General features: G+C 32.7%; 1 protein-coding gene across 8 annotated transcripts in view; it reads left to right on the top strand.

The window, feature by feature from the left end:
* Nucleotides 1–26,992, top strand: part of FSTL5 (follistatin like 5) — a 765,145-nt gene that overhangs the window by 630,641 nt on the left and 107,512 nt on the right. For 6 of the 8 annotated variants that reach the window (XM_082461701.1, XM_082461706.1, XM_082461704.1 and 3 more), the window contains one exon: nucleotides 19,781–19,807. The exons of the other annotated variants lie outside the window; for them this stretch is intronic. In XM_082461701.1, coding sequence (XP_082317827.1) covers nucleotides 19,781–19,807 — 27 coding nt within the window. The remainder of the gene's footprint in view (nucleotides 1–19,780; nucleotides 19,808–26,992) is intronic. 8 annotated transcript variants of the gene reach the window in all.

The following is a 26,992-nucleotide window of genomic DNA, read 5'->3' as shown; positions in this document are numbered from 1 at the left end:
TCAGGGATCCCTTGCCTACAAAACAAAATATGACTCTAAGCTTTCTTATTTTGATTTATTTCCTCCATTTTGTCTGCAGGACCTTATATACCTTCAGTGGAATATTCCTATATCTCATCTCATATTACACTATGTCAATTTGCCTAATTTATTTTATGATAGAAATAGGCAAGTAATGATGATATTTTATTTATATTTCTGCAGGCATGCAGACTAAATTAGCTTATATACAGTGACAATGCTGAGTATAAGGTCTCTATGAAACTTTCAGAAAATCTATATACTAATATTTTGTTGGTGGTGTTCAGGAGAAAATGTTAGGATTCACTTTGATAATCCATAATTCCAGAGGCATTGCACTTGGTGAGTCCTTTGCAAAATAGCTGTGACAGGTAGCCCCCGATTTTCATAAATTCTATTTATGCCACTTTCTTTTACGAAAGACCTGCAAATACATTAGTATCAGCTTTTGCTAACCAAAAGAAATCCTAAGCGGATCTTCCTTTTTAGTAAGAAAGGTGAAGAGCTAAAATCACGTCCAGCCCACTTTGCAGCAGCCCTATAGAGGTTGGAAGCATCTGAGCTGGAAAACTGGCACAGCCAAGCTCCTTCCCTGGAACCACACTCAGCATCGTCTCAGCATCTCAGCATCAATCCCTCATAGCTGTGAACCGTGTCTGTGAGCACCTGTGCTTTACCTCCATTTATTTTATCCATCCCTTAGCAAGATATGTTCTAAGGTAATTGCTTCTTCACTTTATAACATTTTGGTTTGTGAAAGGTTTCACAGGAACCTTCTACTTTTGGATAGTGGGGAAACCTGTACTTAGGTTCAAGAAGAGGTTAGAATTATCACTCAATGATTTTCTTAGAGTTCTCTGATATAGGGATTCTGTCAGAAAATGGTGTCAATGTGTGAAGAGTTAATAAAACAAATGTGGTCTTCAAATTCCCAGGCTCCCACGTGAGGGGCTGAAGGGAGGTGCCTTCTTAACATTTTGTGAAATCTAATTGATGCCATACATTTTTATCAACTGTGTACAAAGAGCCCAGATTATACATCTGTGTGCCTATTATCCTCTGTTTGCCCAGATATCTGGGTTCTGATAAGACCTAATTGTTGTACGAATATGCCAGAAAGAGTGAGTCAGACAGTTTGATTACTGTTTATCTTCCTTATTTGCTTTATTTTCCAACTTTGTGTTCATTTCCATATTTGTGTTACATAGGAAATATTACTTTACATTTGAAATGTTATTAAATATGACATTTCTTAAGTCACTTTTCTAACTCATGCAGTAAAATTGTGTGCCAATTTAAATACAATATCTTTCCCCTAAATTGATCTACTGTCTGTCTAATGCATACCTTTATAAATACTAAACTCTGGTATAAATAATAATAAAACTTTTGGAAACATTCTAACAATAGTACAATTTAAATAGAAAATAAATTATTAGTGAATAAAATATTTGTTTTTGTCTGAAACATATGCTTATAGAAAGTCAAAATGTGTTTCTAGATATACTTTGGATTCAGAAGACTAAGATTATACCATACAGTAAAGAAAAAAGGTGTATTATTTTCTAATGTAATTATTATAATGATATTCAAGTAAAGACTATATACATACATATACATATATATATCACATCCAATATTGTCTTAATTATGATTATACTAATATTAATATTAGAATATAATTTTAGGAGTATGTTTCAAAGGCAGAATAAACATCAGAAGAGAAAGTATGATTAGATTAAAATTAAGTTCTAATCATAAGAATTTGCCCTCAAGATATCGTCTACCTAAAAAATTAATAAGAACTTAGTATCATAGATTGCTCAATAGATAGATAGATAGTTATAGATGAAACAAACCAAAGAAAACTAGGCAGTAGTTTTAAAAAGACTTTTCAGATAGAAGGAAAGATGAAGTGTCAATATATATTATGAAAAGATGTTAATCCTCATGAGTTTTCAAGGAAACACACTTTATAATCACAGAGAAATGCCATTTTACATCTATCAGAATACCAAAAATTAAAAAGCTACAAAACACCAAGACTTGATGTGATTTGGAAAAATAGGACTCATTATCCACTGCTAGAGGCAGTGTCAGTTTCACCTCCCTTTGGAAAGCACTTTAACATTATCTGTTCGGATTTGCATATGCCTTGGAACCCAGCAATCACACGTCTTAGAGAAATATTGAATTGCCATACATTCAGAAGCTATTTCACAAGAACCTGCCACGTACTTAATATTTTGCTATAATTTAGTTTCATTTTTATTTGTCTTTTAATTACTTCCGTATTTCCATGGTAACTAACTTAATTTAAATACTTTTTACAATGGCTGTAATTTGATTTATGTAATTTAAATGTGTGTGAAGTTGTTACATTCCCAAGTGCGTGAATACTATTTCAAGATTAATCCAAACTTATTTATTTGTTTTCTAATGTCTATTAGAAAAGGGATATTTACAAAATTTATAAAATTAAAGAGTTTTCATTGTAAGGCGAACAAAAAATCTACAGGGAACGATAGGTTTGTTCATTTGTGTTTTCACCTATGAAATATTCACTGAGGAAAGAACAAACATGCAAACAAACATGCTGCTAGCGTATGGCTAGCACTGAATAAGACAACTCTGTACTTTCAGAAAGACTACAGTTTAATGCAGTTAGAAGTAAAGGACAGCTGTAATACATGGTAGAATAACATAATTGTTGTAACAGACATACAAGTCAAGTGGGATAGGATTGTAACCACAGAATCATCAAATTCCAACTGAGTTGCATTGCATAATGTTTATTGAGGTGATGACATTTGAGCTAATATTTGGTGGCTGTAGCGATACCTCTACAGCTGGAGACTTAAAAGTATATCAACTCAGGGAAGAGTCATGAACCCACGTGGTGTGTTTTATTAACTTTGTGTAATATACTCGTAAAAAGATTTGCTGGGAATTTGCAATACATGGTGAGAATAAATTATTGGGTAGAACCAGATTAAGGGAGGTGTTGAACTTTGTGAATAGAAAAAGTCAAATGAGGAGTCATTTACATGCTATATTTCTGCAAAGGTAAAAATTCTTTTCTACATAGTCATTATCTAGTGTTTAGATAAATATCACAATAAGCATTTTTTGTTGCATATCTCATTGTTAATATATAGTAGACATTTGAGTAATTTTTTTTTTTTTAACCTGAGCAGGATTAACCAAATTCAAATTGCCAACATGGTATATAAGACCAAGAGTCTTTTATGTTGACTATTTAATCCCAAGACAGAATATGTGTTGTGCTGCTGGATACAACCCCTGTGAGCATTCAGTATGAGGTTGGACCGTCTTCCTCTACTCATCTTTTGAAAACTATTTTGCATAATGGCATTTCCCAAAAGATAGTGTTACTTGATTTATCAGCCTATTTGAGCTTCTAAGAAGAAAACATTCATAAAATATTATTTTTAATAAATAATCATATTAAAATAGTCAAGGACTAAAATTATGTCTTAGGCTGCTTGTGCCTATTAATTTGTATCCATTAAATTAGAGCAAAGCTAACACTGAAAAGATTCTATTTTAATAATAGATAAGAGATAATCTACTGCTGACTTTATGCTTTTGTGGCCTCTGAGCAATGTTTACTTCATACCAATGGGTACAGTGTTGGCCAGGACACAATTCTGGCTACAGAAACTAATCTGAAAACAGTTTGTTTGATATATAAATAAGTGGATACTCTGCTCATTAATTTGTTTTTAGAACATTATTATTCTACTCCAAACTATTTGATTAGACTCATATTTTTAGCACATGCTTGCTTTATTTTGCTTTTTTTAAATTAATTTTTATTGGAGTGTAGTTGCTTTACAATGTTGTATCAGTTTCCACTGTACAGCAAATTGCTTTCTTAAAATTATTAGAGAAATTAACTCAATTAGAGATATTGATAGAAATAAAATTTTAATGGCTCCAGTATTCTAAGGTACTTGGCACAGTGTCTAGCACATAATAAGGGCTCAGTAAATGTTTCTGATTACTGATACTGTTATTATTCTGCTTCAATAATTTTAGTTTTAATTTTTTCTTAAATATATTGAACAATGGATAAAAATTATGTAAATGGTAAAAATGGGTAAAAGTGAAAAATGCTAGGAATAGGACTATTCAAGAAAGTGTTACAGATTAAATATTTTATATATTTTTTGTGTGTGTGTGTTTTCTTTTTATTTTATTTTATTTTATTTATTTATTTATTTTTTTAACATATTTATTGGAGTATAATTGCTTTACAATGCTGTGTTAGTTTCTACTGTATAACAAAGTGAACCAGCTATATGTATACATATATCCCCATATCCCCTCCCTCTTGTGTCTCCCTCCCACCCTGCCTATCCCAACCCTCTAGGTGGTCACAAAGCACCGAGCTGGTCTCCTTGTGCTATGTGGCTGCTTCCCACTAGCTATCTATTTTACATTTGGTAGTGTATATACGTCAATGCCACTCTCTCACTTTGTCCCAGCTTACCCTTCTCCCTCCCTGTGTCCTCAAGTCCATTCTCTACATCTGTGTCTTTATTCCTGTCCTGCCCCTAGGTTCTTTTTTTTTTTTTTTTTCACACACACACACTGTATTTTATTTTTACAAGAGATAAATAGACTGACACCAAGCATTGTACATGGATGACCACAACAAAAGCAACAATGATTGCAATTACCAAACATGAAACACATTCATACTATGTCATAATATTGACATTCAGTCCAGTAATCCTCCACTGTAACAGCTCCTTTACTTTGCAGTGAAAATTCATTTGTATATTCTTTGCCTCTGAGTCTTTGTGGGATTTTTTTTTTTTTAAATTCAGACAGAAAGTCACAAAAATTATACTCATCCTCATCAGTTCACTCAGTCCCATGTAATTAATTGTTTTTTTTCATCTTGATCTTTTGTTAGCACTTTTATGAGTTCATCAGTTTTTCATCAGAGTTCTGAAAATGCTTATTCATTCAGTTCAGCAGTACAGTCAGTTACCAGAAACCTGTACTTGTCAGAGTCTTTTCCATGAATTTCTTGAAGATGAAACCCTTTTATAGGAACATATTTGCAAAATCATCAGAGTACACCCAGAACTGTCTGTAAATGACAAAAGACTTAAAAATGACCACGGTAAAAGATTTGATGAAAGTTCATAATAATGCAGTTGACAAGAAAATTAGTTATTTCTGAGATATACATTTTAAAGTAATAACTAGGATTATTACTTATAACATTATACCAGAACATATAAGATTTTTAGAAATTTCATGTAATGTCTGAAACATTTATATTAACATATTTCCATACATATTTCCATACAAATACAAATATAAGATTTTTAGAAATTTCATGTAATGTCTGAAACATTTATATTAACATATTTCCATACATATTTCCATACAAATACATTAAATATTTTATATTTGTTTTTAACAGCAAACTATTTTGAGGTTCAGATTTACTTAGGAATTACTTATACCTTTATTAACATGTATCGCAACTGGCGATTTCTTTACTCTTGTATCTTACATAGTCTGGTACTCCTGTGAAGCTAAATTCCCTTCTTGAATCTCCTAGTCACATGAAAAAATTGTATGCTCAAGTTGGAAAAAATGCCCTTGGAGCAAACATTTCAGAGTTTTATTCAAATCTGATCATTTTCCTTTGATGTTCTTTCTTGTAGAGTGTGGGAGAGGTAAGTTTCATACGGATTGTTAGTAAAAAATATATATACATATATAGGAGGGAAACCGATTTTTTTTTTAAACATTTTTATTGGAGTATAATTGCTTTACAATGGTGTGCTAGTTTCTGCTTTATAACAAAGTGAATCAGCTATACATATACATATATCCCCATATCTCCTCCCTCTTGGGTCTCCCTCCCACCCTCCCTATCCCACCCCTCTAGGTGGTCACAAAGCACCGAGCTGATCTCCCTGTGCTATGCGGCTGCTTCCCACTAGCTATCTGTTTTACATTTGGTAGTGTATATAAGTCCATGCCACTCTCTCACCCAGCTTACCCTTCCCCCTCCCCATGTCTGTTATTTGTAGTGAGGTGGATGGACCTAGAGTCTGTCATACAGAGTGAAGTAAGTCAGAAAGAGAAAAACAAATACCATATGCTAATACATATATATAGGGAAACTGTTTTTATATCACATTCTGGAAGTCATGCCTGACTGCATCTTATTTTCAAGAGTGAGCAATAATTAAAGGTTACACGTGTGGAGTCCCGGTGGTATCAGAAGGCTTCAGCTGAAAATGCTCTCCTGTTTCAGTGCCAGCGTTCACTCTTCCCACAGCACAGCTGGCTACACTACTGCTACTTGGCCTAGTTTATTTCTCTTCCTGTCACTTCTCTCTGAGCATCTTTGACCCCGTTCTCTTTTACTCTGTTGCAGTCACTGCAGCTGCTGGAGTATCACTGTTGTCTGTTCTGACCTTTTTCCAGTTCTGACAATGTAAGGAAGAAGGGCAGCTGGCATTGTTCTCTCTTACTAATACAGAATCTGTGTTGTGTGGGAGTGGGGATGGGAAAGGAGGGGAGAGAGGAAAGAATTAGAGGAGAACAGAATAGTTTATTCCTTTTTTTAAATTTTTTTGTAATTGAAGCATAGTTGATTTACAATATTGTGTTAGTTTCAGGTTGTAAAGCAACTATACCCCAATTTAAAAAATAGTTTGTTCCTTTTATGATTTTCCACCATTTGTTTCTCCAGTGTAACAGTTTGAAGTAGCAGCTCCCAGGAGTAGCAATAAGGTTTCAAATTAAGAAGACGATACACGTTAAAGTAATATGGGTAGTAACTCCAAATTTCTAATCTTAATGTGTAGTGGTGGTTTCTTTACCTGGTTTTAGACACTGACGTCACTTCTTCATGTTTTAATTTTCCCTTCTAACGTGATGAGGAAGAATTTTGTTTCTCAATCTCATCTTCAGGCATTTAAAACCAAGGGTGACAATGTCTCACAGAGAAGGCTTTAGGCTCCTGAAAGATTCGGGATTTAAAATCAGGTAGCGTTATGACCAAGAATTTTAATGGGACAACGTAAGAAGCATAGAAAAAACAAAAACGAACAAACAAAAAACTGTGGATGACTTCACACATTTTTCTGGTTTCACTATATTGTCATCCCTCTTTAAATACACTATTGAATCTTTTTTTTTACTTTCAAATTTAAAAAATTAGCAATTTTTAAGGTTACTTTCCATTTACAGTTATTACAAAATATTGATTATATCCCCTATGATGTACAATACACCCTTGAGCCTATCTTACACCCAGTGGTTTGTGCCTCTCACTTCCCCACCCCTATGTTGACTCTCCCCACTGGTAACCACTAGTTTGTTCTCGATATCTGTGAGTCTGCTTCTTTTTGGTTATATTCACTAGTTTGTTGTATTTTTTAGATTCCACATATAAGTGACATCATACAGTATTTGTCTTTCTCCGTCTGACTTATTTCACTTAGCATAATGCCTTCCAAGTCTATCAATGTTGCTGAAAATGGCAAAATTTCATTCTCTTTATGGCTGAGTACTATTCCATTGTATATATACACCACATCCAGTCAGCTGTTGATGGACACTTAGGTTGCTTCCATATCTTGGCAACTGTAAATAATGGTGCTATGAACATTGGGGTGCATGTATCTTTTCGAATTCTTTTTTGCTTTTTGTGGATATATACCTGGGAGTGGAATTGCTGGGTTGTTTTGTAGTTCTGTTTTTAGTTTTTTGAGAAATCTCTGTACAGTTCTCCAGAGTGGCTGCACCAATTTACATTCCCACCAACAGTGCACAAGGGTTCCCTTTTCCCCACATCCTCGCCAATATTTGTTATTTTTGTTCCTTTTGATGATAGCCTTTCTGACAAGTGTGAGTTAATATCTCATTGTGGTTTTGATTTGCATTTCCCTAATGACTAGAGACGTTGAGCATCTTTTCATGTGCCTGTTGGCCACCTGCATGTCTTCTTTGGAAAATTATCTATTCAATTCTTCTGCCCATTTTTTAATGTGGTTGCTTTTTGTTTTTTGTTTGTTTGTTTTGATGTTGAGTTGTATGAACTATTTTTATATGTTGTATATTAATCCCTAATCAGTCATATCATTTGCAAATTAAAACACCATGTGTCTCACTTCATTCATCTAAATAATATGTTTTTAAAACAGGTAGGTAAATTATAATAACTAGGGACCTCCCTGGTGGTCCAGTGGTTAAGACTTCATCTTCCAATGCAGGGGGTGCGGGTTTGAGCCCTGGTTGGGGAGCTAAGATCCCACAGGCCTCGCAGCCAAAAAACCAAACATAAAACAGAAGCAGTATTGTAACAAATGCAATAAAGACTTTAAAAAATGGTCCACATCAAAAAAATATTTTAAAAAATCCTAATAACTAGGATACATCAAGAATTTTAGGAAAACAGAGTAGTAAGTGACAAAGCCCTGAAAAGTTGAGAACCTAACAGCTTATGATGTCATTTTAGGCAGGACCTGCCATTTGCTCTCCACTAATGTGAGCAAAACAAAGAGACTAACGTCTTTTGAGTAAATACTACTTTCAGAATTATGTCAGATAGAAGAAAAATTATCCCAGAAAAAATAGTAAAAGAGACATCAGGCTAACATTGAATTGGCCTAATCCTATTCAACAAAAGACTCAATGAACAAGTTGGATGTGCTGTGTACAGCTAACTCATCTTGGGACCATCAGGATATTTTGTAATTTAAGATCACAAGTTCTTCCATGACTAAGCTGAAATTCCTTTATGAATGCCATTATTAGTTTGTAATTCTCCAATTAACATTTTTACATCAAAATTCTTACTATATAACACATATCTGGGTTCTCTATCATAAAACTGTATGAGAACAAAGACATATTTAAGGTACTTTGGGGAAGAAAATTTCAGTTCTAGGGTTAGCCATCCTTCTAATCCACAATACGTGACCTTATTGCTATAGGATGGGGATTTAACAGATTGAGAATGTCAGGTTTCACATTATTGTTTTACAGTGCCGAGCCTGGAACTATTGTGTAAAAGCAAATCAAAAGCAATATGGAATTCACTTTAATCAACACAGTGTAAACACTTGAACCAATTTTAAAAAGCAAATTGAATTTACTATGGAACTTGCCATTGGCCTGCTAATAAGGCTTTTCATATTTGAGAAAGAATGTCTGAAGAGGCATGTAAATATCTGTTCCTCCACACTGTGTACACTCAAATGTTATACTATTTCTCTGCATTACAAGACAAGATATATAAGCCATATTACTGCTGCAAGTTGCTTCATTTTTGAGTCATAATTTAAAGTTCTTATCTTTGAAGTTATGTTTATATGTATGTTTAGCAAAAATACATATTCATTTTCAAAAAATTCATGTGCACTTATGTATATAAACATATGTGTTGTGTGTGTACATACACTGGTGTGTTTGTGTATGTGTGTGTGCACATGCCAGGCACTGTTCTAAGCAACTGAATATTTTTAGCTCGTTGAATGCTCATAAAATCTTCATACTGCCTGATTTTCTGTTCTGTGTCATGCAATTTCTTTAGAAATCTGTTCCAAGAAGAAGTTAACCTCTGTTAACTTATAATCAGCTTGTTTTATGAGACATTATGTCATCTTCTATATGAACACTTTCTCAGGCAGTGTAAAGTCCAATATATTTTTAAATCTTGTGATGACTAGAAATTTCCAATGCTAAGGTTATGGCCTACTTCAGTGACTATGTTGTTTAGGTGTCTGCTGACTTTCATTGCCCTGTTTTATATCTGTTTTATAATGTCTTTAGAGATAAGCAAATGTAACCGAATTAAAAACTATATATTTAACCAGAATGCCTTAAATATCATGATATTTAATGCATTTGTGGATTGTAATTGTAATGTGTAATTTCCCTCACAAAATATTTATCTAAAAATCTTCACTTATCTGAATGATAAATAACTTTTTAATGTAGCCAGTTTCCTTCAGAGAATGGATATCTTTTATTTTATACCATGTTTAAATATAATTAGATCTATATGTTAACATTGTATGTAATATAAATATATTAAATATATATATTGGAATACATATTAAATAGTGGGGAGTTCAGAATATGAGAGGAGGGATAAAAATTGCTAGAAATAATACCCTTTTAAAAAACTGATATTCATTGCTACAGCTTTAAAGTCTACCATCTTTAATTATTTCTTTGCACATATGCTAATTAACATCCAAGTAGTCTTCTATTTTTCTAATAATTTTGTTCTCTCAAATGATAATAAAGAGAATCCTCTGGTAGCCCTAATGATAGGTGAGAATATACTTTTATGCAACTTTTTTTTTTTTTTTGGGCTACCTCTCTGTTAATTTAATTTCTATAGGTATGATGATCTTGAGTTCTGCTTAGGAGATATATATATATATAAAATATTATGTGCCACATACTACTTAAAATGTGTTATAATCATTTTATTTTTCAAATTCTCTAATTCACCATGTGGTATATTTTCTAAATGAGGAAGTCAAAGCAAAAGAGGAAGTAACTTTGCTTGCCATCTACCTAAAATAGCAGGGTGTATAAGTGAATTAGAAGGCACAGTTGTTCTCTTATATATCTGCAGCTAATTACCCACAGTTGTTTAATACTGTCACTGTTTATTGTTTATCATGTAAAAACCACAGCCAGTCATTTGTGTGAAGAATTCTCAAAATCGAGTCGCTTCCTGACAGTAGTAGGCTTAGAATTTCTATATTAAGAGAAGCTTAGGTCTTGGCAATCTCACTAAGAGAAAGTTAGATTTTCTCGATGTTTGCTTAGTAAGCAGTCTGTTACACTAACATTGTGTGGTGTCCAACATGATCCTAATGTTCCTCCTCTTCTGTTTCACTCACCCTTGTAGTCTCTTCCCACATTGAAACAGATCAGGTCTCTATCATAAATAAAGTAGGATACAGGAGAAGGTGTATGGCTTTTGAAGATGGTTCATGAAGGGCATTATGGCTCTGCCTTGCTCTCTTGGATCACTTATTATGGAGAAAGCCAACTGCCAGCATAGGGGGACACTTAAGCAGCCTTGGGGTGAGTCCCAGGAGTAAACTGAGACCTCCTGCCAACAGCTGGCACCAAATTCCCAGCCAGTCAAGTGAACCTGCATGGAAGTGGATCTTCCAGCCCAAGTCAAGCCTGCAGATGACTGAAGCCTCATGAGAAACCCCAAGCCAGAGCGCCCCCTCTGTCCAAAAAACCTCCATAAAGACATAAATGCTTTTTGTTGTTTTAAGCCGCTGAGTTTGAGATACTTTCTTACTCATCATGTTATAACCACTGCAGACACTATGCTTACTTTGTTTGGCATTGGAAGGAAAGATGGGTACCGTTTTCATTTGTTTCAGGCGATGGCTTAAATCTTTGACATGGGAATAATTCTTTTTAAAAAAAAAATTATTGAACTATAGTTGATTTACAATCTTGTGTTGAATGTATGCTGTACAGCAAAGTGACTCAGTTTCCATGTCTGGCTATTGTAAATAGTGCTGTTATGAACATAGGGATGCATGTATCTTTTCAAATTATAGTTTTGTCTGGATATATGCACAGGAGTGGGATGGTTGGATCATATGACAACTCTATTTTTAGTCTTTTGTTCCATACTGTTTTCCATAGTGGCTTCAACAATTTACAAACCCACCAACAGTGTAAGAGGGTTCCTTTTTCTCCAAACCCTCTCCAGCATTTATTATTTGTAGATTTTTAAAAGATAGCTATTCTGACTGATGTGAGGTGGTACCTCATTGTTGCTTTGATTTGCATTTCTCTAATAATTAGTGTTGATGAATATCTTTGCATGTGCCTATTGGCCATCTGTATGTCTTCTTTGGAGACATATCTATTTAGGTCTTCTGTCCATTTTTTGATTGGCTTCTTTGTTTTTTTGTTATTGAGTTATAGGAGCTGTTTGTATAGTTTGCAAATTAAGCCCTTGATGGTTGCATCATTTGCAAATATTTTCTCCCAGTCCGTAGGTTGTCTTTTCGTTTTGTGGTTTCCTTTGCTGTGCAAAGCTTATAAGTTTGATTAGGTCCATTTGTTTATTTTTGCTTTTATTTCTATTGCTTTGGGAGACGGACCTGAGAAAACATTGTTATGATTTATGTTGGGGAATGATTTGCCTATGTTTTCTGTTAGGAGTTTTATGGTGTCTTGTCTTATATTTAAGTCTCAAAGCCATTTTGAGTTTATTTTCGTGTATGGTTTGAAGGTGTGTTCTAATCTCAGTGATTTACATTTGGCTGTCCAACTTTCCCAACACCACTTGCTGAAGACACCGTCTTTTCTCCATTGTATATTTTTGCCTCCTTTGTTGAAGATTAATTGTCCATAGGTGTGTAAGTTTATTTCTGGGCTCTTTATTCTCTTCCATTCATCCGTATATCTGTTTTTGTGCCAGTACCATGCTGTTTTGATTACTGTAGCTTTGTTGTATTGTCTGAAGTCTAGGAGGGTTATGCCTCCAGTTTTGTTCTTTTTGCTCATGATTGCTTTGGCAATTCTGGGTCTTTTAGTGTTCCATATACATTTTAGGAGTATTTGTTCTAGTCCTGTGAAATATGTCACAGTTTTTTTTTAATAGGTATTACATTAAATCTGTAGATTGCTTTGGGTAATATGGCCATTTTAACAATATTCTTCCAATCCAAGAGCACTGGATATCTTTCCATTTCCTTAAATCATCTTCAATCTCCTTTATCTGTTTTTATAGTTCTCAGCATATAAGTTTTTCACCTCCTTGGTGAGGTTCATTCCTAATTATTTTATTTTTTTTGATGTGATTGTAAAAGGGATTGTTTGTTTACATTCTCTTTCTGATATTTCATTTTTAGTGTAAAGAAATGAAACCAATTTCTGTATGTTAGTCTTGTATCCTGCTACCTTGTTGAATTCATTTATCAGTTCTACTATTTTGTGTGGAGTCTTTAGGTTTTTCTATATATATTACCACATCATCTGTGTATAATGACAGTTTTACCTTTTGACATGGGAATAATTCTTACATTGTCTTGGTTTCAATCTGACTCACTTTGTTGCCAGGAGTAGACTCTCTCTCTTTGGTTAAGTATAGGTTATTTTAAAATGGATGCGAATGTTGAACTGGCAATGTGAAGCAGTCAGAGATGTATCTGCATTCAGAACCCAGAAACCAACTTTACACAGTCAGACAATGGCTGAGACTCTTGCTTCTCCCATGGGTTGCATAGGTCTTCCTCCTGTTCACATCTAATTGATTCCTGATCTGCATGAGCACAAATTAGCACAGCCCTAATTCTATGTCATGGTGCCTTTTGCTATGCATTATTACAATTCCAGTTCTCTGTACTCTTGGCTTTCTAACATGATTTCTTGATTCAAATTACACCCCCAAAAGAATATTATTATCGTATGTCATCACTTCATAGAATTTAAAACCATGGAGTCATGGCTAGTTTCAGGTTGTAGGCTTTAATGTAAGCTTGGCACTATAGCCTAATCAGCTAATTCTAGACACTAGGTTGGGAATCTGTAGTCTTGGGAGAATCGTCTTCAGTCAGTGCTAAAAGAGTGACAGTTTCACTTAAAAGTGGCTTTGAATTTGGCATATGGCAGGCAGTGTATTTGGCATATCTTATATAGTTTCCATCCCCAAAATAGTATGTTTTAATGTCTCATTTCCTTCTCCATATGTACATTCAAAGAAATTTCAACTACCATGACACTAACCACACATTTTTTCAGATACATTAAATTTTTATCTATATTTTCTTTTGCCATTGCCCTTTTTCATTTGCCTTCTGAAGTTAAGTCAATTTTTTAAGTCCAAATGGAGAAGCAGTCAATAAGACATCTAGCTAAAATGTTACACTTACATAAATGTAGCTTATCAGAAAATGTTTTGCACTGGTGCCAGCCTTACACTTTCAGACAAAGACAAGGATGAGCAAAAAACTTATTTAGTTGAAAGGCCAAGCAATTTACACATGAGTAGCCAAGAAAAATAGCTGTTCAGTGCTATAGCATGCTGCTCCGTAGTTAACTATGTAATTGTTTTTGCTTATGTAATATTCACCCTCCACATGTGTTTTCTCATAGAGACAGCATACTTAATATGGCATCCATCATTTGAATATAATTGCAAGTCCCTGATTTACAAAATAAAGCAATTTACGAAAAGAGCATTAATAAAAGTTCCTGGTGTCTATGCATCTGTTCCATTGAACCACATTTTCATTATAAGACATATGTTATCTCCAAAAAGAAATTTACATTTCAGTTAAGTTGTGGATAAGTATTGAATACTGGAGTTCTGTAACTTTGAGGTTTTCATTATCTAATTATAAATGAAAGATTTCAGGACAGATAATGTAGGTATGGTACATTATGGAAGGCCACAGATGTTTCACAGGATTCCATATGTAGAGAAACAGAGTCATTTAACCCAACTCCTGGTTCCAGACAGGCTAACTATAGATAAAAGCTAAGTTGGATCTTAAAGGACAATTAAGGTCAAGTTAGGTGAAGAATTTTGGTGAGGCTATTCATGCAAATGTAATACATGTGTAACAATGAAGAGATTCAAAATGACTTGATGTTTGGATTGTGACTTTAGGATGACACAGGCATATCATGGAAGACCATATGTGCTATGCTAAAGATTTTGAGCTTACACACACACACACACACACATACACACAAACACAGATACATGCATTATGTTTTTAAGCAAATGAGTGGCATCATCAAGCCTGCATTTATTATAGGTTGCTGTTTATATTTTATGAAGAATAAATTAATGTGACAAAATAGAGTTATTCTAATCTACAAGCAGCTATTAAAAGTGTAAATTTATCAAAGTTACATCCCAATAGATAAGCGATTAAGGATATAAATAGAGGAAAGTTTTATTTATATATGTGCAAGCAGAGTCAATATAATTTAAAAGCAAACTAATATATGTAAGAGATAGTATTTATTCACACTTGGTAAGCTTGCACACACATGCATGCTCATACACACATACACATTAATAGTCCACCTTGAGTGTGGTGGGATGAATACTTTCCTGGACAGCTGGTGGTGCTGACAGCAACCTTTCGGAAATCTACCTGGCAACAGGTGTCAATGGCTTTAAACATAGCCAGATGTCTTGTAGAGCTGTATGCTAATGGAAATAAGTAGCTAGAAAGAGGGTCATTGCAATGCACACACACACGTACACGTACATATACATGCATACATCTATATGACTGATCGACCAAAAATATTTATTGAGTCCCTATCACTTATACTTGTCTTTGATTTAGGTACTAGGTTTAAGGTGACAAACAATGAACAATTGTATTTTTAAAAAGTAGAAATCCATATGATGGAATAGTGCACAGTGATTAAGATTAGACTAGCCAGGTTATGATAAGTGAATTTTTATCTGTCACATATTTATATATTGTGTCAGAAACTCCCCCTTTCATGTACACATTTATGTAAAAATTAGAAAAATAATGAAAAGTCATATAAGGAAAATAGACTTGGTTATTTTACCTGTGTAATTGAATTCAAAGTATTTTTTTAATGTAATGCACATTCTGACTTTGTACAATAAATATATAAAACACGTTCTAAACAGACAATAACAATACATGACATTTTTAAATTAAGTATTTTCAGAATAAATTTTATCTTTATAAGATTTATTCTCTTGATCTAGGAATAATATAGTGTCCCATCTAGTGTACTTTTAGTGAATGTTACACTTGATTTGCTATATTTTTTATATTTTAGTAAATCGTTGATATATTATACTTTGAGGCTATTGTAAATGAATTCTTCTATTGTATCTTCTAATTCTTACATAAGAATATAGAATTTGGGGTATTTAGCTTACGTCTTGTCACCTAACTGAATCCTCTTGCAATTTTTATGTGTAATTTTAATTTAACCTTTGTGACTCATTTTAGCTTCAAATTTTGATTATTTTATTTACAAGTTTACATGCTTATATAATTTATATTTGTTTCTGGGCTTAATAAAGTGGTTCGTCAAAATAAATTTCTAGTTAATTTTTAACATTTAACAAACACATTTATATTAATATAAAATATGCCTCTACTCTTAGTTTGCCAGGTTACTAAGAGTATATTACACTTAGTAATATGTGATACATTTCATCAGGTTACGTTTTTAAATTTAAATTATATTTGTCATTCTCATTTGATATTCTAATATATTATATCAGATGAATTTATTTCTTAACTAAATTTCTACCAAATCCTTTTTTCATTCCAAGAGGATTCCTGTCTATGATCAAACTTTTAATATCCTGGTGAATTTCACTTGCATTTTATTTGTCATTTTTGTCATTAGTGAAAGTATCCTGTAATTCTCTTTGCTTTGCTACTATTATCACTTATTGGCATCCCTTTTGCTGACTTTCCAAACTGAATGGGAACGTTTTCATCTTGATCTATATTCTAACAACACTGAATACAACTGGAATTATATAATTCTTGAAAGTAAGTACTTTTTATAGAAGCCTTAGACTCTAAGAGCATCTTGGGAAGAAACTATTTTTGAAAGTGGTTTAATTAGCACCATGGTTATTTTTATTCAAATTTCTTCTTTACGTTCAGTTTGGATATTTATAGTTCCTTGGAATTTTTATGATATAGAGATTATCAAATTTATTACCAAAATATACTACATTAATTTAAAATTATCATAGCTACAAACATTTCTTCTTTCTTCCCTCTTTCCCGACTTCCCATCTCCTCCTCTTTCTACTTTTTTCCTCTCTCTCTCTCTCCCTCCCTCATATATTTTGTTCAGTGATGCATTAATTAAGCCTATGCATTATCTTTTGGCCAAAAGTCTTTGGGTCTACATATTGAATTTTATATTTGCATTTTTGTTGTTTTATATGAATTATGATTATATTTGATTTTTTTAATATTTAATTTGTTGAAGAATTTAGTGGGTTTAAATACTTGTAATACATTTTCATATTTGCTTTATTGTTGTCAGAAAAAGTCTTAACAATTTATGATTATTGGAATATACCTACAGAATACAGAAAGATTTTCTATTTTCCAGTTACTTTGTGACTACTCTTGATTATCTTTCAAGAAAACTTGAAAACACTTCCTGTTTTTATCACAGAACATTCATTATGAAAACACTAATTTAGTCATAATAACTGTATTATTGAAACTTTGTGTTTTTTCCCTTCATTTTTCAAATACCAAAGGTGATGAGTTAAAGAAGCAGAATATGATGGTTGGTTTATAAATTTTGTATCTAGTCCTAATAATTTTGCTTCATATTTTAATACTATGTTTTTAGTTTATATAATTTTAAATTCATTATATAGTGCTTTGAATTTTACCTTATCTGGTATTAATATTACAAACCATGTATTTTTGGTACTTTCTCATAAATGATTGCATGTCTTAAAAATATCTGTCGTTAGTCCTTTAAAATAGCAGTGCTTGCAAATTCCCTGGCAGCCCAGTGGTTAGGACTCTGTGCTCTCAATGCTGAGGGGCCGGGTTCAATCCCTGGTCAGGGAACTAAGATCCCACAAGTGGCAGGACGAAATAATAAGAATAATAATAAAATAGCAGTGCTTTGACATACCCACTAGGGTTTGTACATGCTTTTCCTGTGTCTGGGAGTCTGATTCCTACAACCCTCCCTGGGTTCCTCTTCTTCATGTTTCAGACTTCACCTTCACCATCACCATTAAGGACGTTTCCCACAGTTTCACTGATCGTGCCTAATCCACTCGTTAAGAGCATTCACATTACTGTGTTCCTTTCTTTCATAACATATTAAATTTGTAATTTTGAAATTACATGATTTGAATCCAGTTTTTTTTTTTCCCCCCCTCAACTAGTGTATAAATTCGATTAGCACATAGCCTGGGTCTGTTTTATTCTATGTATGGTAGGGCTGAATACAATGCCTGGCACACGATTGGCACACCATATTCCATTGGTGGATATATGAGGAAACATAAGTCTACTTACCTTTGTTTATAAGCCAGAAAAATAAAATTAGTCTAATCATGGCTCCATCTTTCCTGAGCCTACAGAAGAAAATTTAATCTCCTGTGCACCATGTAATATAAAAGACTTTCTTGACCTTGTCAGGGTCAAATTCTCCAGCTGTATCTTCTATCAGTTTTGCCCTCCAAATATATCCAATTACTTAAATTTCGCTGAATATGTTATAACGTTTCCCGTTGATATACCTTGAACATCTCATGCCTCCTGCACCCGACATCCCCTTGTAAGCTTGGGTGGCATTATCTTGCTCGAGCATCAGCAGCCCAATGAAGTGGTCCCTCCACTGCCCAGCTTCTGCCACTTGAAGGTGACTATCCCGTCCTGCCCCTTGCCACCGAACCTGATATTTGTTTCTTTAATTGCACTTATCACATGCTTATAATCATTTTTAGCATGGTTCTCTCCTTTCTCAGGTCCATGTTCTCTCCTTGTGACTAGGATCTGTCCTTTTACGTATTCATTCCAAGCACACCATAGGCAACAAGAACAGCAGCACAAAATGTGCTGAAGGGATGCAAGTACCATGAATGCATATTTGAATAAATATTCCTAAAGAATTAAAAATGCCAAGAATCTCAAAAAAATGCTTACTCTACAAAAAAGTATTTTTTATACTATGGTAGGTGCTGAAGACTGCATGACTTGGACCTCCACCCTCCAGCTAGGAGTGCTAGATTCCAGTCTTGGTTCTGTTACACTGACGATCAGGGTTTAGTTTTAGAAAAGTGATTATGTTTAATATGGTTAACATATGCAGGAAGTAATTAGATGCGGATGAGCTCTTCCTTTAGTTACATTTTCTTTTCGCCAGTATTATTCTGCTTTGAAAGTATATAAGTACACCTGAAACTAATAGAATTGTAAATCAACTATACTTCAAAAAAAGAGAAATTATATAGAATTAGATAAATTTGGATTAGTAAGGGAATCAGGCATTTGGTTGAGAATATGTTTAATTGGTATTTTTCTTTATTTCTGTCTTAATACTTTAACTCTATGTTGATTTAGTCCCTATACAGTATTTAATAAACCTATTGTCCAGGAATAATTTAATATGAAGCATTATTGTGCATTGAAATAAACAAGATATATTTAGATATATTTTATTATGCTGGCTTAAAAAGTGAAAACATATACTACTTAAAAATAGGCTATTTCTGTGTTCAAAATCCTGTATTTATAAGAACTCATCTTGCTCAGGAATATTGCATATTATGTTGAAGCATTACTTATAATTATTGAGAATTCTAAAATTATAACTGTTTCAATTAGTAACTTTTAACTAAGCTGTCAAATAAATAGTCTTTACTAATGTGTGTTCTAAAGATATATTTTATTAAAATTAACTTAAATATCCCATTATTTTCAGTGATACATAAATTATTTTTTGTTTATTAACAAAATCTTTGTTCCAAAGAAGAATTGGCTATTTCAAGACATGAATAGAACATTATTATACTCCCAGCATTTTACTGTTTTATTAATATAGATCGTTGAGTTCATCCTCACTATTTTTATGTGCATGTTCTGTCTTAGAGATTGTGACCTCTTTAATAGTTATTTATATTACTATGTAATTGAATCACTCTTTACTCATTTTTCTTTTTCTCCTTTTTCTTTTAAACATGCTGCAGTAGCTAACATATTATGGAGAGAAGAAGGTAGTAAATTCCATTATTTTTTATATTATTGTGATTATTTTGCTTAACTTTTAGATGTATTGACTATCAGTTCTAATAATTGCCTTATTCATTTTTATTTTGACTCAATATTTTTATTTGATCATAAATCAACATTCTTCTGTAAACCTGCTACCATTAAACATATTTATAACTCCTCATCAGCCTGATTTATTTTTGATATATAATCAGGAAGTTATATTACAATGTATGGAAATGCTTTTAAGAGTATAAAATTAAAATTAGTTAAATAAATGAAAGCAAGCTTAAACATAATTTATGTAATAAACCATGATTTAGATTAGAAAAAGAAAAATTATAAAAACTATTGCCTTATGAAGGGACTATAATAAATTATTTAAGAAAATGGGTTATAAACTTGAAGGACATGGATTCAAATCCATTCTGCACCGCTATGTAACCTAGGGCTTTTTTATGTCACAAATTCCTTATCTCAAAAATAAGGGTAGTTGTTAATTCTCAATAGGGTTGTTTTATCAACTCCTTAAATATAGTCTGCACTCAATAAATGCCATCCACGGTCATTTATTATTGTCTTCGTTTTTCTTAATCAGTCACAAAGGCCGAGAGGAATGTGTTTGCCCAGGTATTCAAATAACCCAAGTGCTTTAGTTAAATTCTTAGGAGAAAATTAAGGATAAGTCATCATTACACTCCTGGTAAACAATGGCCAAAATAACTGCCTTCAGGATCCATCCTAGAAAAACTTTCTCTTCCCCAGTTATAGCTTCCTAAAATTATTGAAGCAGAATAATAACAATATCAGTAACCAGAACACATTTATTGAGCCCTTATACTGTGCTAGATACTGTACCAAGTATCTTAGAATATTAGATCCATTAAAATTAGCAAAAGGTGAGCATAACACTTGATTTTTTTTTGGTTCTTGGTATTTCTTGCTCCTCAAATCTTTTGTAAAGGCTCCTTTAAACTCCAGTTTACTAAAGAGGTTCTGGTGTAACTTTACCTTCTCATTTTATTCCTCTTGGATATTTCACATTTGAACGTACAAATGCAATCATTACTGAAACAGATATGACATGATTAACATATGCGTTAGACATTTCTTTATACTCTCTTCCTTCTTGAGATTAAACAAATTTCTCTGGGTACCACAGATCTAGCTTTGTTAGCTAATTGCTGGGAAAATTTGAATGAATCATTGTACCCCTCTGAGCCAGACTTTTCTAAAACAATGCTTGAAATACAGTTTGGGACTCACCTTGCAAATTTGTGATATGTATATCTCCTTAAAATATGTGAAACAACTCTTCCTTATAATTTGACCTTGATAACAGTCATTAACATTATTAGTTTATAATACTCATTGATATGTAATAATAATATAATATTCTTCAGACTACCCTTAAAAGTATAGGAGACCTGCAGATTAATTAAAATCACACTGAGATTCATTTTATGAAATCATTTTTATTTATTTAAAATTTTCTTCTGTTACTCTTTGAAGATGTATGTTCTCAATAATTATTCTCCATCAATCAGTGATGTGCTTACTCTTCATGACTTTGACACAGAATATGTGCTTGAGAAATCAGAGCTATTTAGTACATTTTGCAGATAATTTTAAAACTTATACAAGAAATGTTTTGGGGGAAAGTTTTTAAATCTTTTATTTCATGTACAGTTATCATCAGAGCACTTTGTTTTTTGAAATAAAAAGATTTAAAATAATACGTTTGAGAAAATAATATACTTGACTCAGATTAATAGGAATCTGTAAATTACTTTTTATAATGCCACAGTTATCGGCAAGGCATTACAATTAGAAACGATTGCATGTAATAATAATGGTGGCCAGAGATAATAGACCAGCTTGAGGAATCACTGAACCCCAGCTGTGTGTACAATTATTTCATAAAAAATAATTAAAATAATAAAGAAAGTTTCCAAAACAAATTTCTACCTCTGTTTTTAAAAGATAGAATAATAACTAATATGAACAACATTTTTCTGTGGTCCATTTTTATTTCCACACTAGCAGTGCTTTCTATTTGTATGCTTGTCTTCTTACCATGGCCAAGAGAAATTTATCTCAGGAAGAACCCATTGAAGAATTTCAAGCATTTTTAGATGAATAATAATGGAAAGAGAGTTTAAAATGATAATACCTCTCATAATGTCATATGACTTACATGCAAGTGTAAGATCTATAAAATTTTGTTTAACTGAAAAATTATTTTTAAATGTATACATCAGAATCTGGCTTATCCAGGACTTTGTGAGCTAAATCAACTTTACTGAATTTTGTATATATTATCTTATTAATCACACGGATATTTAAGCATGAAAGGGTCCTCTGTTTCTGAGTTCACCTTTCAGTTCTTTTCTAGCCGTGATTCAAGTTAGCAGGAGTGTAAAAATACAATGTTTTCAAAGAGAAGTATCTCACTCATTTACTGATAAATATTTTAAAGAGCCTACTGTATGTAGAACACTTTGAAAACACTGGAAATATAAAGATAAGAACTAGTACCTGCTCTAAAGATGTTCTCAATCTAGTAAATTAAAGGCTAAATCACTCTTATTGTCAACTAATTTTACTACCTATATGATTTCAAAATACACATTAAAAGATTCAGTAGGATTGGGTCTCTTCTACAATATTTTTTATGATCTTGTTATCAAATATAATCTAATAAAGTATTTCCTAGTATTTATTTAGTAGACAACAGTTTGGGTATATGTTATAAGGTCTAACAATAATAAATGTTTGTATAAGCATTGAATTAAAGGAACTTAAAACATTTTATTCACTGCAGGATTAAGCTGAACTTTTAAACATACTACTTTCAGACTCTAAGGAGAGATGTTGGGTGGTTCCTTATATGACACAGAATTTTCTAAATTTATTATAACGTAATTATTTTGATGAATACCTATAGAATCAATATTTAACTGACGCTACTTTGGGAAATACTGGCTTGATGTGATATCCAATGATTTGAAAGCAAAAATATGTATATTGATATTTTCCATATTTATAAAAATTGTCTCTTCTATTCTTTGTAAATATTTATGAATCTATTCACACATAAATATGGTATAGAAATGGTTCAAATAAATTTCTGTATTAGTTGGGCTAATTAACACCAACCAACACCAGTTACAAGTAGACATTACAGTGAAATCTTGCAAAAAAGTTTACATCATCTGATTAGCTTTGTGAACTATAATATCACCAAAGTGGGGAAAAAAGAATAATAGGAAGCAGGTCAGCTCTTAACTCCTTTAGCCTGAGATTTTTCACATTTCGTCGTCCAGACCATTATATGCTGCAGGGGAGCATTGGAAATATAGGAGCATGCACGCCTGCTTAATGAGCTACTTGAGCCTCCTGTATAATTATTTTTAGAGAAAAAAACTTGCTAAGGTTCTCAGGACCAGATTACTGTCTCACAATAATGCTGGTGAAATACTTAAAATGAAAAAGGAGCGTTTTCAGAGGGTAAGGCTTCTAAATTCATGAGACTTAGTGAGTCATATAATTGGGTGAGGCAAAGACCACGCCTTCTAATGGCTGGCTGTGATGCCATCGCCAAAGTGATGAAAGCTGTCAATATTTTCATCTGCAAGTTCCCTACCTTCTCTGATGAAAACAAATGTCAAATTTTAGCGCTTCAAAGTATCTCATAAACCTGTTTTCAAATCAAAAATGAATCTGACAAGAGATAACCATTTTCAGATATATGTGTATACACACACGTATGCATATATGTATACACACATATACATGTGTACATATATAATTATACATATGATTTCACCTAATATTAACTACATAGCAAACAAATACTCTATTATGTTATAACCTTTGCTATGTTAATTATTAAATGTGAAATGAATCATGTAAATATGCATTCAGTTTTTTTCAGCATATCTTTGGAAGTTCATGAAATTGAATTCTGACTTAAAAGGACTGGTTTTAGATAATATCACTCTGACCAATATATATAATGTTCAGACAGTACCCACTTTCCTGGATTAACAGTGGCTAATAAAGAGCTTAACACAGTCACTCCCAGAATATCTGCTAGAAGAATGAGAGAGGAAGTCAGTCTAATTTTAGTTGAACATAACATAGAAATCTCATTGAGGTTTGATGGTTTGGTATTGCTATGTATGTGAAAAGGATTTTAACTCCAAAGACAGAGATACAAAAATGGGAACATTCATGAAACAAAAATCCCTCCCTGCTGAGTTATTCAAGGTGAGAGATGCAATATAGACCATCTATTCTTGCCTATATTTTTCTTTAGCTAAAAAAAAAAAAAGATTTCTTCTATATTAAAAATATGAGTAAGTTTAGGATCACTTGAAAGGGAAAATAATGATATAATATCAACTAATAAAGGACTTTAACACCAAACATTGATTTATCTTTGATTGGTTACCAAATCAGTGCTTTGTAGGATTATAATTTGCCATTGATCATAATTTAAATGCTAAAGTAATGGCGGTTTAAGTCAGAGGAAGGCAAACATCAGCACAAAATATTTTTGTTATTGACTTAAATATTCATCCAATAATCACACATTAACCAAATATTACTCTTGATATAAACTATGGAATATATATATAATTTATAATACATAATGCAACTATATTATCATGATACACTATTGTTCTTGAGAAGAAATCCTCAAAGGATTGAGACAAGAATGTGAATTATGTACATTTTTTTCTCAGTCCATCTCATGTATTTAAAGGTGCAGTATTGGTTGAAAAACCCTCTGGGAAATACTTCTCTCTTATGAGACTGCAAGTAATTCTTGCCATGTCCTCTCTGTATAGAAAGGAAAACAAAGAAGAAGAAGAGCTCACAAAGAAAAAACAAATTATGGATCACTTTTTGGTGCTACTGTACTTTGTTAGATTAACAATCGACCTGGAAAAGACAAAGTACCTGTGTCTGTCTTCACAGGGGATGAAAAAAGACAAAACAGCACATACTCCTAATCTTTACCGTGACTAGAGTGGTAAAGCTTTTACTGAAGTCAAGAGCCTTTGTAATAAACTGCAATAGAAAGCATCAATGAGGAGAGAATGGTAACTGAAACCTACATGGTTATCAGACTTTTGGGGACTCAAAATTATTCACAACTCCAAGAGCTTTTGTTTATGTGGGTTATTTCTATCCACTTGTATTTACCATATAAGAAATTAAGACAGAGAAAATTAAAATATGTATTTATTTATTTGTTTAAAATAACCATAATAAATAACCCATTACATGTAGCCATAAATACCACATTATTTGTAAAGTTATATTAAGACTCACTGTTGTACATTTTGCAAATTTTTTAAATATCTGGCTGAATAAAAGATGTTGGATTCCTATATTTGCTTCTGCATTGAACTGTTGTGATATCACTCATAACATCATATGTCAAGTAGCCTGTTGAGAACTACATTCCACATTTGGAAGCATCTAATTTGTGAGAATGAGAGAGAAAAATGCAAATGACATCTTAGCATTATTATGAACATAGTTTTGACTTTGCAGACCCTCTGAAAGGATCAACTTTGAGAACTGCTCTACTAGAAAATCAAGTTGCTCTTTTAGCAGGCTCACGCATTCATAGAATTCAATCTCGTAGAAAACTGAAATGTACTAGTAGTATATCTCACAGAGTAGATTTGAGGAAAACAGGAGGACAGTAATCACATTTTGGTTAGATGCCATTTCACCATTTTTTTTCACTGATGTTTCAAAGAAGACATAATGTCAGTCATAAAAAGAGGGACAGTTACCATTTCTTGAACTCATAGTAAGAGTTCAAGTCACTCTGCTACATGTTTTCCTTTCTCCATCTCATTTACTTCTTACAACAGCTGCATAAATCTAATTATGAGATGGAGAAATTACAGCACAGATATTACATGGGAAATAACTTTCCCACGATACAACAGTAAGTTCTATAGTCGTGATTTACCTCTGAGCTGTCTGAATTCAGAAAATTAAGTTTGTCTCTCTTTGTTATATTCTCCCACACAAAAATAAAAAAAGGTTAGGGCATGGAAACTTAATAGTTATAATGAACATACACAGATATGTTATTGCTTCCTATACAGATTAAGCTAACAAATGCCCCAAAGTGAAAATCAGCATGTGTTTTCAATTACCACATCTCAAGCATCAGGTAATTCATATCATTCTATGCCTAGTATATTCAAAATAAATTATAATATTATAGCAGCAAATTTAAAATGATATTTAGCTGCATCATATATTCAGATTATAAATTCTGCTGCTAAAACCTAGTAATTGATGAACAAAATATGTCTAGCAAGAAAATAAATGCAAAATATCCCTCGTGTAGGTAGGGAAGAGAGGAAGACACAGATGGCTCTGAAGATAAAGTTTTATTTCATAGCAGAGTGATTGATACATAGGTGTTCAGTTTATCTTATTATTTTAACATATATTTATACATGATACTTTGTTGGCATTACTATTTCATAAACACTAGGGAGTTATATTCCCACCAAAAACAGTAAAATGCAAAAGCAAACTAAACGTTTCATAACTTTATCTGTATTTTTCAATAACTTGTAACTGGGAAAGTAGCTTATACTCTGTAAAAATGCTGATGTGTATGTAACTCATACTTTTAAAAGCAAGAAAATGGACTTTCAGTTTTGAAAGTGATTTGCATGGATTAAGCGAGTTTTAGAGGAAAATACAGCTCAAGAAATTTCATCTGTGGAATCCCACTGACTGTACTGTGCACAGAATATAGTAAAATAACACAATAAAAATATCCATAGGAATAAGGGCAGGGAATACTTCAAGAAACTTTGCAAACTGTCTGCACTTAGAGTAGTTGTCAAGTTCAAACACATTCAGACTCCTGACTGTGGAGCAGAATCGTGCAATACCTGACGGAGAATATAGTCATGTTCATTAAAAAATGTTACGAGCTTTGTACATAACTGACACAACTGAAAATCAGATACAAGCTTCAACTACCAGTATTGTTAATTTGCTAGTCACTGATATATAGCACACATCAACGTTCTGACAATGTTTACACAGAAGCTTGCTAATACAAATCAATTTTTTGCATAAGCGGTTTTTGTAAGTTGTATCCTTTTGGTATGGAATTGATCCCTCTGTATTCAAAG

This window comes from Balaenoptera physalus (assembly GCF_965194825.1).
Source record: "Balaenoptera physalus genome assembly, chromosome: 5".
Taxonomy (NCBI): domain Eukaryota; kingdom Metazoa; phylum Chordata; class Mammalia; order Artiodactyla; family Balaenopteridae; genus Balaenoptera; species Balaenoptera physalus.
Note: the sequence above shows the minus strand (reverse complement) of the source record. Positions and strands in the feature narration are given on the sequence as shown.